The sequence below is a fragment of the Artibeus jamaicensis genome, unplaced genomic scaffold, assembly GCF_021234435.1.
Source record: "Artibeus jamaicensis isolate MK-2021 breed Jamaican fruit bat unplaced genomic scaffold, CSHL_Jam_final scaffold_916, whole genome shotgun sequence".
Taxonomy (NCBI): Eukaryota; Metazoa; Chordata; class Mammalia; order Chiroptera; family Phyllostomidae; genus Artibeus; species Artibeus jamaicensis.
The window spans coordinates 66928087-66943456 of record NW_026522059.1 but is presented as its reverse complement, the minus strand read 5'-3'; the positions used below and the strand labels follow the sequence as shown (position 1 = coordinate 66943456).

General features: G+C 42.1%; 1 protein-coding gene and 1 pseudogene across 1 annotated transcript in view; both read right to left on the bottom strand.

Moving 5' to 3' along the window:
• The window catches only part of ATP6V0D2 (ATPase H+ transporting V0 subunit d2), a 51539-nt gene extending 44910 nt beyond the window's left edge, over positions 1-6629 (bottom strand). The window contains 1 exon segment of the mRNA XM_053661180.1: positions 6503-6629. Coding sequence (XP_053517155.1) covers positions 6503-6629 — 127 coding nt within the window.
• A 5580-nt stretch (positions 6630-12209) lies between these two features.
• Positions 12210-15050, bottom strand: LOC119038891 (sodium-dependent phosphate transport protein 2B-like; annotated as a pseudogene).
• Positions 15051-15370: the final 320 nt, after the last annotated feature.

Below are 15370 nucleotides of genomic sequence, written 5' to 3'. Positions count from 1 at the left end.
ATCATAGCCCCTGTGTCCTCAGGTCATAACCAAGGACATGTAACCCTTATTTTATTTAGACTGATTTTCTCAGCAGTCATTATAGTCTATAGTTTCATGATTCACAGTGATATTCCTAACAGTCTTCAAACAATAGATTTGCATGGATTCAAACACAGTTGTGCAAAAATGGTTGAAAACACATTTTTGGGAGGAAAGAAAGAGACATGAGAAACAAAGACAACAAAGCTGCAGTGTGTGTAGAGGGTCTTCAGCCAGGATACATGAATGACTTTGGTGATCTTCCACTCCTGACACCATGTGGAAAATTCTATGTGTGTATCTGTGTGTATTTTACTAAGAAGATTCATTCTTTAAGTCTTCAAGAGTCTGAAAGCTTTCTTTCCTTCCCACTTTGAAGCGGAGAATGGTTCCTCCCTGAACTGTTTATTGAGCAGGCTAAAACATTGTTGTGTATTCTGAAGACATTTTATGTATCGTTTGTGTTTAAATTTGCATATCTTAGCCCATTTAAAAGCTTGACTGAAAACTAATCAAAATTTATCAAATGACTTCTCTCAGAAGCACTAATTCTGCCCTGCATCCATTAATTTTTCTACCTCAAGTTATGCAGATTTTCTATATGTGACTGAGACTCCGCAGTCTCCAGACTCATATAATATGCTGAAGTGATTTAGGAGCTGGAATTATGTTTATGATTATTTGTAGCCAACAGAGTTAGTTAGCATCTGGAAGCTTTTTCTGGCTGTTTCCATTGTTAATGGAAGGAGATGGTCACTCTCAGCCTGGGTAGCTTGGCCTTAACTCTGGCTATAACTGCTCAGAGCCATAAACAAATGACATCAGGACCCTCAGGCCCACTTAAGAAACCTGCAAAGTGACCTTCACATTTTTTTCCATTTTGTCTTTGCATTCTGCTACTCTTCCTGGCAGTCTTGACCCTTACTGCTTTCTTGCTTTTTCTAGAATAATCTGGAAGTTTTAAAGCACCTTCTTATCAACATACAGTACTGATTTTATTATGTTTCAAAATGAGGTAGTATAGCTGTTTTTTTAAGAATAAAAATACTGTATATCATAGATGTGACATCTTTGTTAAGGTTTTGAAAATACTGTAGCTTAAAGACAATTTCTAGAGAGGGGGAAATAGGGAGGTGTCAAAGGATAGGAAGTTTCAGTTTTACAAAATGAATAAGCCCTGGGGATCTACAGTACAGCATAGAGCCTAGAGTTTACATACTACCTCTCTGGCAAATAAAAATAAAGAAGTGGGAGGAGATATTTGTAGATGAAAAATAGGTTTAAAACGCATATTGTAGTGATAGTTGCTCATATACTTATCTCTAAACACATCAAGTTGTATACATTCAATATGTAGTTTTTTGCATATCAATCATACCTCAATAAAGTGGTTTCAAAAAATAGATAATTTCCATTTATATAGTGCTTCATAATTCTAACAACATTCTCCCATATATGACCCCATTTATTTCTCCAAACAATTTGACAAAGCAGGTGTCACCATTGTATTTTACAAATAAGAACTCTGAGCTCAGGCTGGAGCCTCAGGTCATCTACCTGCACCTGGCAGTGGTTGAAGACCTATGCATCAGGGCTGGCTTCACCACAGACCCCATTGTGGGTTTTTAAAGCTTCAGTTAAGGAGAAGCCTAAAGTAAACTTAAATAAGCTCATATGCATTGATACTGGGGACAGAATTAAATTCTCTGGACCAAGATTCTTACCATTTTTTTGGCCATAGATCCCTGGGCGATTTGGTGACACCTTTCTCCAAATAATATTTATAAATATGTAGAATAAAAATAGATGGGATTTCAAAGGAAACCAAATATATTAAAATATAGTTATCAAGATAACTATAGTTATTTTATTTATTTATTCATTATTTTTAAAAATAATGTGGGGAGGTGGGGAGGTATTGGGGACCACTCTGCCTGGTTTCAGGAGTTGTAATCACCTCTCATGGCTAAGGCTCTGGACTACAAACCACTAAGGAGACAAAGCTTGTCTTTGGCAGCAGTGCTGCTTCTGCTTCATCCATCTCTGCCCCCAACGCTTGGTCAGTTAGTCAGTAAAGGGTAAGGTCCCTCGGGGGGCAACCTAAGCCAGACATGATCAACTTGGGAGGCCTTCAAGGAAGGACTTGGGGGGGCTACAACAAAGAGGGCATGATGGACCCTCACTCCCTGGTTATTCTGACATAGCCCAAGTCCCCATTTCCATCTGGGAGAAGTACTTTCTGGCTCTAATCCATGTAAGCCTGAAAACCTATGACTGGGAAAGCAGTGAAGACCTCTGCCAGCTAGAGTGGGTTCCAGGGTGATTGGGTACAAGAAAAAGTTCCTAAAGTCCTGTGAAGCCTGCTTTGCTAAGAGTGCTTTCATTAGTATGTTAAGGGTCTGAGCAGGAAATGAGTATGTCTCCCAAAGTTTCTGCAGCCCCCTTGCCTGACAGACACTGACTCAGACTAAGCCCTCAGATTTCTTTGAAATGATATCTATTGTTTGATGCTTGCCACCTGACAGTGACTGATGAGCTTTACCTGTATTCCTGTGTATTACAACCCAGTAAAAGCCATTGATGAAGAGGTTTTTGGTCCTTCTTCTGTGAGAGATTGACCAGCTTTCCTTCCCAAGCAGATCATGTCTTAATAGTTTCATTTTCAACCATGGTAGACAGGGGGACTTGTGGGGAAAGGTGCCCCCACAGGGAGGCATAAGAAACTGAAATTTTGAGAGGACTTCCGCCAAGATGGAGGTGTAGGTGGAAGCACTGTGCCTCCTCCCACAACCAAGTTTAAAAACAACAAAGTTTTAGCAACAAAAATGGAGCCAAAACCACAGAAAATTGAACTTCACGGAAGTCTGACAACAACAAACCCTTCAGCCAAACTGGCACAAACAGATCAAAACATGGCTCAAGAAGAACTTAGAGCCCCAGAGACCATAAATCTAAGTGATGAAGAAATAGTCAAACTTTCAAATGCACAGTTCAAAACACTGGTGATCAGGATGCTTACAGAACTGGTTGATTTTAGTCACAAATTAGAGGAACATATGAAGGCTAAACTAATTGAAATGAATGGAAATGCACAGGAAACCAATAGTAATGAAAAGGAAACTGGGACTCAAATCAAAGGAGTGGACCAGAAAGAGGAAAAAAGTGACCAAACAGAAAAGAATGTAGAAACAAGAAATCAAAAAAATGAGGAGAGGTTTAGGAACCTCCAGAACATCTTTAAACGTTACATCAGAATTATAGGGGTGCCAGAAGGGGAAGAGGAACAGCCATGAGTGGAAAACTTATCTGAACAAATAATAAAGGAGAACTTCCCCAATCTGGCAAAGGAAATAGACTTCCAGGAAATCCAGGAAGCTCAGAGAGTCCCAAAGAAGTTGGACCCAAGAAAGAACACACCAAGGCACATCATAATTACATTCGCAAAGATTAAAATGAAGGAGAGAATCCTAGAAGCAGCAAGAGATAAGGGGACAGTCACCTACAAAGGAGTTCCCATCAGACTGTCAGCAGATTTCTCAAAAGAGACCTTACAGGCAAGGAGGGGCTGGAAAGAAGTATTCCAAGTCATGAAATCCAAAGACCTACATCCAAGATTGCTCTATCCAGGAAAGCTTTCATTTAGAATGGAAGGACAGATAAAGTGCTTCTCAGATAAGATCAAATTCAAGGAGTTCATCATCACCAAGCCCTTATTATATGAAATGTTAAAGGGACTTACCTGAGAAAAAGAAGATAAAAAAGATGAACAGTGAAAGGAGAGCAAACTCACAGTTATTAACAACCACACCTAAAACAAAAGCAAACTGAGTGGACAGCTAGATCAGGAGCAGAACCATAGAAATGAAGATCACACGGAGGGTTAGCAACAGGGGAGTGGGAGAAGGAGAAGGAGAAGGGGGGAGAAGGTACAGAAAATAAGTAGCATAGATGGTAGGTAGAAAATAGATAGGGGGAGGGCAAGAATAGTAGGGGAGATATAGAATCTAAAGAACTTGAGACACGTGGTCATAAACTAAAGGGGGGAATAGTGGGGGAGGGGGTGTGCAGGGTGGAGGGAATGAAGGGGGGAATAGAACAACTGTAATGGCATAATCAATAAAATATATTTAAAAAAAGAAATAAAAAATAAAATGTATAGTTCAGTGGAAAAAAACATCACAGTAATAGTTGTTGCAGGCAAGATCCATTAATGAACTCTAAAATTAGTGGTTACGCATTTAAGGAGAAATGGGATATTTGCATATCCTCTAAGCATCCCTTCTCTCCTCCAGATATTTATTCATTTTATTTTTTTAATATTTATTTATTTTTATAGGGGAAGGAGAGAGGGAGAGAAACATCAATGTATGGTTGCCTCTAGTGTGTCCCCTGCTGGGAACTGGCCTGCAAGGAACTCGCTTGCAACCCAGGCATGTGCCCTGACTGGGAATTGAACCACGATCCTCTGGTTTGCAGGCTTGTGCTCAATCCACTGAGCTACACCAGCCAGGGCTATTTATTCATTTTAAAAGGAAGAATAGTAACTGGCAGTGGAAAACCTGTCAGGCCCTCCATCACTGGATGATGAAGGTTAGTCAGAGTAGTGGTGTCTTGTACACAGTGATGTGAGGTGCTGAAGAGTGCACATCACCTCTGTGGAGTTCTCCAAATTCCAAACCTTAGTCAACTTGCATGAAAGCATCAAACAAATCCAGATTCAAGGGCAGTCTACAAATTACTTGACCAGGACACTTTAAAAGTGACAGGGTCATCGAAGACCGGGATAGCTGAGGACCTGCCACAGACCAAAGGGGTCTAAAGAGAGAGAACAACTAAGTGCAACATGGCACCCAGGTCAGAAACAGGACATTGTGGGGGAAACTGAGAACTCTGAATATGAGGTATTGGACATAAATGAAATTTTTCAAAGTAGGAAATAACTTCCTTTTTTTGACTTTTTGATGGAATATTTCCACAACATAGTAACTGTTCTTGCCTTGTGAACCCCAGTTAATAAATGCAGTAGCCATGTAGGAAAAAGAAAAGAAGCTGAAATTTATTGTATTACAATTTTGAAGGCTAGGCACCCAGTTTTAAGGTGTTGGCAGGGTTGATTCTTTCTGAAAGCTATGGAGAATAATTGTTTTCATTTATCTCCCATGAATCTTTTAGCATTCCTTGGTTTATACAATAGAACTGTCATTTGAATTTCTGCCTTCATCTGCACATGGCTATCTCCCTTTGTTCATGTCTGTTTCTAAATTTCCCCTTTTTATTAGGATACCTTTTAAGTTACAGTAGTGATCCATCCTAATCCAGTATGGTCATATCTTAAGTCATTACATCTGTATGATACTATTTCCAAATAAGGTCATACTTTGAGGTACTGAGCATTAGACCTTCAACCATGAATTTTGGGAAAACATACTTCAACCCACATCGCTACCCTTGGATTTTTTGTTACTTGGGGGAAAAAAGACGTTGCAGTCTTTTTAAGCTAGCAGTAGACTCTTTTCTCAAAAAGCGTAGAACATTAACTTCAAGGGACATCCTGTGCAATGATAGAAATGTGAGCTAACATCTTTGTGATGATTGTAAAAATAGGCATGATGCAGGGTGCTTAACTGGGGAATATTAGTGGAGTTTGTAACTAACTCAGATACTTAGGATGAGAAAGCTAGAGTGGTGCTTGAAGAAGGTGACATTTTTTCACAGACCTACAATCCAGGTTTATTAGATATTCTATCTTGACATAGTTTCTCCAGATTTCTCCAATTGCTGGCCATGTAAGGGGTGAGGAGGAGGGTGTCCATAGAGTCTGGAGAGATGGAGAAGGATTATAATCCTGTCTCAAGGTCTCACAGAAACAGGGTTAGGGGGTTAGCTGGGTAGAGCTTCAACTGTCCACTGCTCCCCTAGTTGTAAGTCTCAGGAGGCAGAGAAGAGGGAGAAATAGAGAATATCCCTGAATGGACTACCAATATGTTAGGGTATTCAGCAACATGGACTGTAAAAGAATTCACACAAAAAAAGAAAATACAGAGAGTAAAGTTTTTATTTTACTTCCCCAAGAGATGGAAAAGGGCTAGGTATGGAGATATACACCAGCCAGTTACCAAGATATTTTAAAATGTATAATACTGTGCTCCTGTATTAAGGCATTAAATATCATGATTAAAGGATAAGAACAGTCTTTTCCATAATTTCGATAGTAAAAACATAACTGATATTTCAAAACATCTACCAGAACTGTATAAGGATTTGAAAATATTGACTTTCTATTGTTAAGATTTCACCTAGAGAACACTGAACACAGAGATGTAATTGTTTTCTGATCCAAATTCATGGACCCCTGAGTTCCTGGCCCTGGGATTAAGTACCTGCTCTGGGCTCTCAGGCCCTGGGAACCGCCTCTCCCTTAAGTCCCCCTGGGCCAGAGGCATTTTTTCCTGTCTAAACTATAAGAATATTAGCTTATCCTCCAGGGTCTCACAATGGACCAGGTTGATGTACTCTTGCTGGGTCAGGAGGCTGGCTTTGCACCCTCGCACTAGGCCCTCCAGGTAGCCATGGTCCACACTGAAGCACAGCTCAGTGATTTCCAGCATGAGGCTGGGTCAGGCAGGTCAGTTTGGGACAGTGGTGTCCTGGGAGCCCCAAAGACCTGTACTGGTGTGCAGAGTGCTGGCCAGCACAGGAGTTATCAGGAAGCCATCTAGCAGCTGATAGTCAGGCTTTTGGTGACTAGTTTCCTCCAGTTTCAGTGTCTTTGAAAACAGAATGCTCAGCCTTGTTTACAACAACAGTGAATAAGCTCGATGACCCATCAACCCAGGAAGCCAATACTAGGGAGAGGAGGGAAAGGAACGGGGTCAGGGCTGGTTCTGTCTCACCCAGAGACACAGGATCCTTCCTAGCTTTGCTACTGGAAGGGGGAAACGCCTGAATGTTTTGTAAACATCTCCTTCTCCCCAGTTCAGCTTTTAAATGTAAATTACATTTGTTCTCATTTTCTTTAAGAATATTAATGTAAAGAAAGAGAAGTCCCTTTTTGAAAAAATTAAATTATTCAAATATATCAATTATGAGCAGGCAGGTTGAAGAATCCTGAGAAGCTTATCCAGCAATTTTTGTTTGTTTTTGTTTCAAACTTTAAAATGTTTTGTTATGAGACATTTCAAACATACCATAATTAACCATAAAAAATACCATAATTACCCACCATGTGTCCATCACCCAGCTTCAGTCATGTGCTTATGGTGAATGCTGGGTCAGCTTTGCAGCAGTCTTTCTCTGTAAAGTGCCAGATAGTAAGTACTTTTGGCTTTGCGGGTTGATAGAGTCTCTGTTGCAACTACTCAACATGGTCATAGTACAGAAAGCAGCCACAGACCATAGAGAAATGAATGAGTGTGACTGAGTTCCAATAAAACTTTCTTTACAAAAATAGATGATTGGCCAGACTTGGCCCCTGAGTCATATTTTTCCAATCCCTGATTTCTGGCCTGGCCCCTTCCTTCCTGTTCTGAATCTTTGTCAACTAAATCCAAGATATCCTATTATTTTATCCATAAATATTTCAGTGAATATCTCTAAAAGATAAAGATCTTTTTATAATATAATAATAAAGTTATTACTTAATATAAAATATATTTGCAATGTTCAAATTTTCTCAACATAAATTTTATTTTTTTTTAACTTGGTTTATTTGAGTGAGTAGACATGACATTTGGTTTATAGTCCCTTAGCTTTCTTGTAGGTACAACTTCCCTTCCACTACCCTGCTTTTTGTGTAAGAAACTGGGTTACATGTTCTACAGTTTTGGAATTTGCTAATTTTATCTCGAGGTATCATTTAGCCTATTCCTATAAGTTGGTAGTTAGATCTGGAAGCTACATCACTTTATGTTAGATTTTTTTCAAGAACACTTCATATCTGTTTTGAATACTTCTATCAGAGTATAATATCCTATCCTTCCTTCTTTAGCTTTTAATGTCAGCAGCCACTTATGATCATTATCTAAATACAGTTTCATTGAAGTAACAAAATGATTAAGTTAAAATTTTTCATTCCTTCTTTATTTATTAGCTGGAATACTTCTATAAAAAGAAGCCTTGAAACATCAACCCTTGGTTAACTCAGTTTAAAGTTCATATAAGAAAAGCAGGGTAAATGCTCCATTAGTTCTGTCTTCAGATCCTGAGGTGGTGCCTTTGCATCCTCTAAAGTGGCCAATGTTTTTCAATAAAAATTATTATGAAATTGTGCATTTAAACAGAGTTAGTATGTTCTTTTGATATAACTGTGGTGGTCTTTGTCCCAGGCTCATTGTGTACAATGTTCCACACCTTGAAACGCCATTTCTCTGCCATTCCTCATGTGTGTTGAGAAAAAGACAAGTTTCTGCAGCACAGTGGGCAGTGTGGTAAGTGGTGCCATGCCCCACACTGCACATGGGCAACAGGTTCTAAGAGTGGCTGTGCTCAGCACAGGGAGGGTTTTTGTGGGTGGGTCCAAGGTCACCTTTTTTAACTTCCTCCAGTACTTGACTTTTTCTAATTAGAAGGTATCACAACGAAACAAACGTCCATATTGGTCCAAGAAAAACATTGTACCAAACAACTAAGTGTTAAAGCCACATGAATTGAACATCTGCTACATTCCTCAAAAAATCCCAACCTGATTCAAGTGGATTTCAGTGAGAAAAACCAGAAAGCATGTGACAGCTCAGGATAGGGGCACTTCAAACAAACCCAGGATGCTTTGGCACTGATTCAGGGACACCCCTGCTTTAACTTGCTTCTCACAGATGGGAAAGGGTCTGTGAATTGTCATCAGATGTTCTGGGCCCTTAAGCCAGAAGGGTTCTTGTTTGAGGTTAGGGATAGAACTCTTACACTTTGTTGGTTTTGGATAATTCAAAGTTATAAGGGGTTCTTAATATTTTCTTTTTTTTGAAAAGTATTTCAGCTGTTGGCTGGCTACATGAAATCTATCCCCTCAGTGACTCGTAAAGTGCTATTTGCCCTGATGTTTTTATACAGTATTAATTAAGTCTGAAGAACAAATGTGTTATTGTTCTTCAATGATTTTATTTCATTTCTGATGGCAAAACCTGTTATAATGGCAAGAGTTTTTAATCTCATTAGGAAAGAATCAATCATCACTCATAATATTCAGATATAGTATATAGGTAGGTATCAACTAAAAAGCAAAGGCAAAAAGCTCAAAATCTTGAAATCACTATTTATTTCAAAAGCTTAAGGTCATTAATTAGTATATATCATCTAAATTTTATATCAACTTCAAAATAAATGAATAATTGCCTGAGCAAGATGGTTATTTTTCCTATACTTTATATTTTGTTCTGTCTTTATTATTTTCTTTTCTGCTCATCAATGCAATGCATATTTTTTTGCAGAAGTCCAACCATGACAGGAATTTATAAGATAGGTATTCTTCTAATATCAATCTGAAGAGATAACACTTGTATTAGTTTGGGTGAACATTGAAAAATGTTATTTAAACTTCAAAATATTTGCTGCTCAAGGTGCCAGAATTTTTTGAAAGGTCATTTTGTCTTTGAACCACAAGAGGTCACCATAAAATCATAGTAAGGATCTTTTCATTTGCTTTACCTTTCCTGTACAGTTTTTCATTTGGAAAATATCACATCTGAGTTTAAACAAGTGACTTCTAGTTACTCATGCTAAGAGATTTTTTTTTTGATATCCCCCTCTGCCTCAGAAACCCTGCTGTTCCCCATCCCTCAAACATCAATGTCTTCACCATTAATATAAGTAAGCACTTCTTTTCTTCTTCCTAAACAGTGAATTACTTTTAATTTTTTATCTGTTATTTCACAGTCTGGCTTCATTTAACATACTTATTCACAGACTTATCACATTGCATGATGTTCTGTGAAATGAGGTGGGGCTGGGGGTGAAAAGCCCTATGAACAAATAGGTTTGAGAAATGCAGTAGATAGTAGGTCCCATCTTGTGCCATCAAAATGCATATTGCCATAATGAAATCTCTGAGAAGTCCTTTGCTTAACCTTGAAAAAGCATTTTCCAAACAATGGACTGGACAAGGGTTTCCTCTGCTTGGGCACTTCATGCCTTTATCAACCTGAAGAAGTAGTATTCTTTGGCACATTATTTGGTAAATTATGATTTATAACATCAGTTTTTTTAATGTTACAAAATTTATACATCACACTCTTATATAAGTATTTGATTTATTTATAACTTAAAATTTATATTGTTTTGAATTCAGATTTTTTTCCCAGAAGACTCAAGAGGGATGATTTTAATCTGACCAAAAGTGGCACTAGGCTTTAACTATGATGGTCAATTTTGCTTCCAAAAAATCCAAATTAAAAAGAGCTGCCCAGTTCAGCAACAGGATTGGTCTCCTCTTAGGAAGCAACAGGTGAGCCAAAATGCATCCTGGATCTCTCTGAAGCTCCCATGTGGCTTCCATCCTGGAAACTTGAGGGCACAGCTGATAAAATGCTTGGACTAGACCTACGTGATCAGGTGAGAAACCCTTGTCATGGAACTTGGGGAGCACTGGGAAGAGAAAAAGTCCCACACCTGTGTTTTGCAAGGTCTATTTCCCTTGACTTGGGCTGCTCTGGGGCCAAGACACCTGAGAGGCAGCTGCTGTTGGTTGAAGTCAGTCTTTGGTAAAAGGAGAATTTATCACAAGAAAAGCATATGTGTATGAATGCATCTTTGAAAATCTCTCACAAATCTCTCCTTTAGGACTTCTAAAAAGGATGGTTTAAGTCTGAAAATAAGTTCTATTGATACAGGGTGCAGACAGGGGGCCCCCCAAAAAGATTTAGAAAAGTGTCCAGAATTCAAAGTGTATAGAAATATTGGAGAGACATATAAGATGTCCTCACCCCCCCCCCCCCCCCAGGGGAAAGGAATGAATAGAGCCAGGCCATTGAGAGCTATTTTGCATAGCAACAGTTTTGGAGCTAACCTCTGGAGGAATGGTTATTTAACATATCTATAACCTTTAACTGGTTTCATAGATATGTTAAATAGCTGTGGCCAAGTTTGGGGCCAGGAAGAAGGAGGCAGAAGGGAGAAGGTAGTAGCTGGGACTCAAGATGGGATCTATGAGCTGTTCTCCGAAGGGAGAAGGGCTTGGACTCAGAATGTAACTAGAGGCTGCGCTCCTGAGCGAGATGGCCTGGGTGAGAGCTTGGAAAAGACTGGCTCCAAGACATGAAGGGTCCCCGCTTGGCCAGATGGAGGGAGAGCCACGCGGTTTCAGCAGAGTGAGGACCCCCTGTTGGTGAGGTGAAAGAGGGAGCCACGTGGTTTTGGCAGAGTGTGGAACCCCTCTTTCCCAGGTGAAAGGGAAAAACCACGCAGCTTTGCCAGAATGGAGATCCCTGCAGCCAGGTGAAGAAGACAGCCACATACTTTTGGTGGAGTGCGGACTCCTGCAGCTTTGGTAGAAGAGGCCCACGCGGCTTTGGGGTGCCCCCTTTGGCCGCGGGGCCTGAAAAGCAACAGAGACTTTGACTGGAACTGGGTACAAAGGACTCTTGCCAGTGGACTATGAGAGGGTACCACAGTACTTTGGATTAACTCGAGATCCTGCCTGCACAGTGACACAGCTGATGGTGCCAGCGGCCTGCAACACAGACGTGTGCTCTTTTCCTGATTTACGGTACCCGGAGTTGGGACAGAGGGAGAAGGGAGCGCTGTGTGGGTGTAGGTGTACAACCTAAAGGACTTTGATATTTTAGTGGTGGCATTAGGCCTGAATAGCATTAAATAAACATTTTGTTTCCTTTTCACAAATCTCTGGCATTGAGAGATGTGTTTCCAATTGGCGGCGGACAGAAGGGCCCAGTAGATTTTAGTATTTTGGTTTTTGGGAGGGGCCCCTGTTGTACAGCAGTTTTGGGCATCCCTAGGTGGGCCAAATATTGTATTGCCCCTCCCTCGGACCTCCTCTTGTTGTTCGGTAACACTATTGGCCAACCCACCTGAGTGCAGGGTGGGTGGGTGTTGGGATCATTTTTCTAGTTGCTGCGGTGCAAAGGGGAATGAGTCAGAGCTGCTGTTGATACCATTTCTCATTGAGGTGGAGATTGGCATGTAGAACCAGAAGGGAGCTTGTGAGACTTTGGGCTCCTCCTCCTGCATAGGGGCAGCTGCTAAAAGGCTGTGCTGCTGAAGATGGTGTTTGTGTCCAGGGCATTCACTTGGGACTGAGGGACCCCCTCCTGTGCCTCTCCCACCATGGCGGTGTTATTGAAGGCCTGGGAGGGGTGGGGGGCTGAGGGGGGGCTTGATGTGGATGCCTGGCACCTCCTCCTGTTCCTAGCAGCCCTTGCTGCATTGGCAGCATGTAGGGCAGCAGAGCAGACAGCAGGAATGTGGTCCCAGGGCTTCAGCGAGTGCATGCATGAGGGCAGGAAGTTCCAGGTCTGGAGCTTACAAGGCAGGATGCATGGGCAGCAGGACTGCAGGAGCTTGAGCAACACCACCAGAAGGATCAAGAGACCGATGGGCACCCACACACCTGCCAGCACTGGGCACCCAGCCAGCAAGAGGCCAAACACTGTCAGTGGGACCAGGCAGAAGAAGATGACCAGATGGAAGATGGCAAGCCAGTGGTACATAGCTGAGGTGCTGCCCAGCCCCTTGGCCAGGAGTATGGGCAGATGGGTGAATGGGATTGTACACCACAACAAGACACCTATAATGTTGAAGAAAAATTGGCACAGGGAAATCTGGAGTGGGCTCCTCAGACTACTGCCTGGACTGGCTAAGGCAGCCATAATAGCAGTGGCGGTGATGCCAAAGTTGGCGCCCAGCATGAGGGAATATGCCTTCTCAGTGGTGATCACACTGATACCTATCAGTGGGGTCATGGTAGATGTGAACACAGAGATGCTCTGTATGAAAAAGGGCATGCCTGCCTCCATGAGGATAGCCAGATAGCCAGCAGCCAGGCAAAGGGAAAATGTAAATTGGTGTTAACGATCTTCTTAATGACAACAGGTACTTGCCCCTTGAGCACAGAGCCCAGGAGCTTGACAATCATGATCAGACAGCCACAGAGTAGAAGGGAGATCTCCAGCAGAATGACACCAGCAACAATATCCTCAAGGCTGGCATCCACAAGATGTGGTGGCATTTGGAAATATTCTCCCAGTGGGTCATGCTCTTGATGGTCTAGGTGTGGAAACTTGTGGGGGTGACTTTTCTCACAAATCCTCCTGTCCACCATGGATGAAAGTAAACATGACATGACATGATCTGCTTGGGGCAGAGAGGTGGCTGATCCCTCAAGAGGGAAGGGCCATGAGCAGTGGCCACTTTCTCAGGGAAAAAGGCTTCAAACCCCTTCCTCCAGGGCCTTTTACTGGGTTGTAATATACAGGAATACAGGGCAGCAAGGATCAAACAGTAGATAACATTTCAAAGAAATCTGAGGGCTTAGTCCGAGTAAGAGTCTGTCAGGAACAGAGTTTTAGAGTTTCCTGCTCCAACCTTTAACATATGAATGAAAGCACTCTTAGCAGAGCAGATTTCACAGGTTTTTCAGGAAGTCTTTGTGGTGCCAGAACCCTCCCCCCACCGCATGCTCTGGCAAGGCAAGGAGCTGCACCCCTCCCCATCAGGTATTCAGGCTTAAGGGGATTAGAGACAGAAAGTGCTTCTCCCAGAGGACATGGGGACTCCGGCTATGTCACCTAGCCATCGCTGCGAGGGGGGATGGGGTGGGGTGGTGGGCAAGAGCCCATTGCTCTTTGTTGCAGCCCCCCTGAGTACTTCCATGAAGGCATCCCAAGTGGTCAAGTTTGGCTTAAGTTGCTCCCCGCTGTGAGGAGACTTACCCATCATGGACTTCGAACCATGCTTTGGGGCAGGGAGGAAACTGAGGCAGCATTTCTACCAGAGACAAGGCTTGTCTCCTGTGGCTCACATTCCAGAGATCACTCACAGCCTTAGACATGGGAGGTGGTTTACAATTCCTGAAACTAGGCAGAGTGGTCCACAACAGAAACTGTCTGTCCAAAAGAGGGAGGGGGAGGTGATATGCTCGATGGAGGGGATGGTGACATTTATCTGAGTCACATTGGTAAAGGTTTTGCTCCAAATCTTGATCAAACTCTTCTTTTGAGCTTCTTCATTGTTTATTGCATTTTGGCTGATGACTTTTTTTATCCATCTAGATGATTTGCTTTGCAAGGGGATCTGTGATAACTTTCAGAAATGCTGGGGTGTCTTCTCTGTTTTTTTTAGCAGGGAGGACTCAATGATCAGGTTAGTCAGGACCTCCAGGTAATGGGTGGTGGCCTCCATGGGCAGCAGCACCAGCACAAATAGCCAGTTGAAGAAGTTGTGGACAGTGGCCCCGGCAAAAGCCCTTTCGAACAGTCTGGTCTCCTGTCTGCATGAGCACCACGGAGGTGTTGGTGATGGAGGTCCCAATGTTGACTCCCATGACAATGGGGGTGGTAGCCTACACCATCAGGATTGAGGAGGCCACCATGCTAATGACTGATGGACGTGGAGGTGCTAGAGCTCTGCACCATGGTGGTCACCATCACCCTGATAACCAACCTTGCCATGGGGTTGGACACAATAGAGTTTTTGCTGATGAACTTCACAGCCATTTTTCTTCCAACCGCTGGAAGGCACTGTTGAAAACATCCAAGGAGCACACGACCAAGTAGAGGAATCCCAGAAGCAGAATGAACTTCCCAATCCCCTGGAAGACACACAGAATCTTCCTTTCTCTCTGACCACTTGATCCTCTGGAGCTTATGCTTGGGCAGGTCCCAGGGGCGGTCCAAGTATGTGGGTTCCTTTGGGGGCTCCTCAGTCAGGGCCATGAGGAAGTGCAATGGTAGAAATTCAGTCTTGGTCAGAACAATCCCAGTGTCATTTTTGTCAGGCTCCTTGTCTTTCCCAACCCTGGTGATCCTTTCTATGTATTTACTGGGGTTGGGCTAGGTGTTTTCCACCTCCAGCCAAGGAGCCATGGTCTGGCAATGATTCAATCAGGAAGAACTCTTTTCTGTGAAAGAAGGCACCAGGCCTTACACAGGGTATAGCCAAGGTATAGCCTGAATTCAGATATATTTAAAACGTAATAACTTTACCACAATTTCTATCCTTCTCCACATAGTTCTAATTTAAAATTTTTTTTCTATCTTGATGGCAGAGATTTCAGGACCTGTTCTGCTAGAGTGGTAGTTTGTGTGGCAATTAGATGAATTAATGATGAAAAATTCACCAGCAGAAATAATAAATAACATTATTATGCCGAGAACTCTATTTCTATGAGGAAGTATGAACTAAG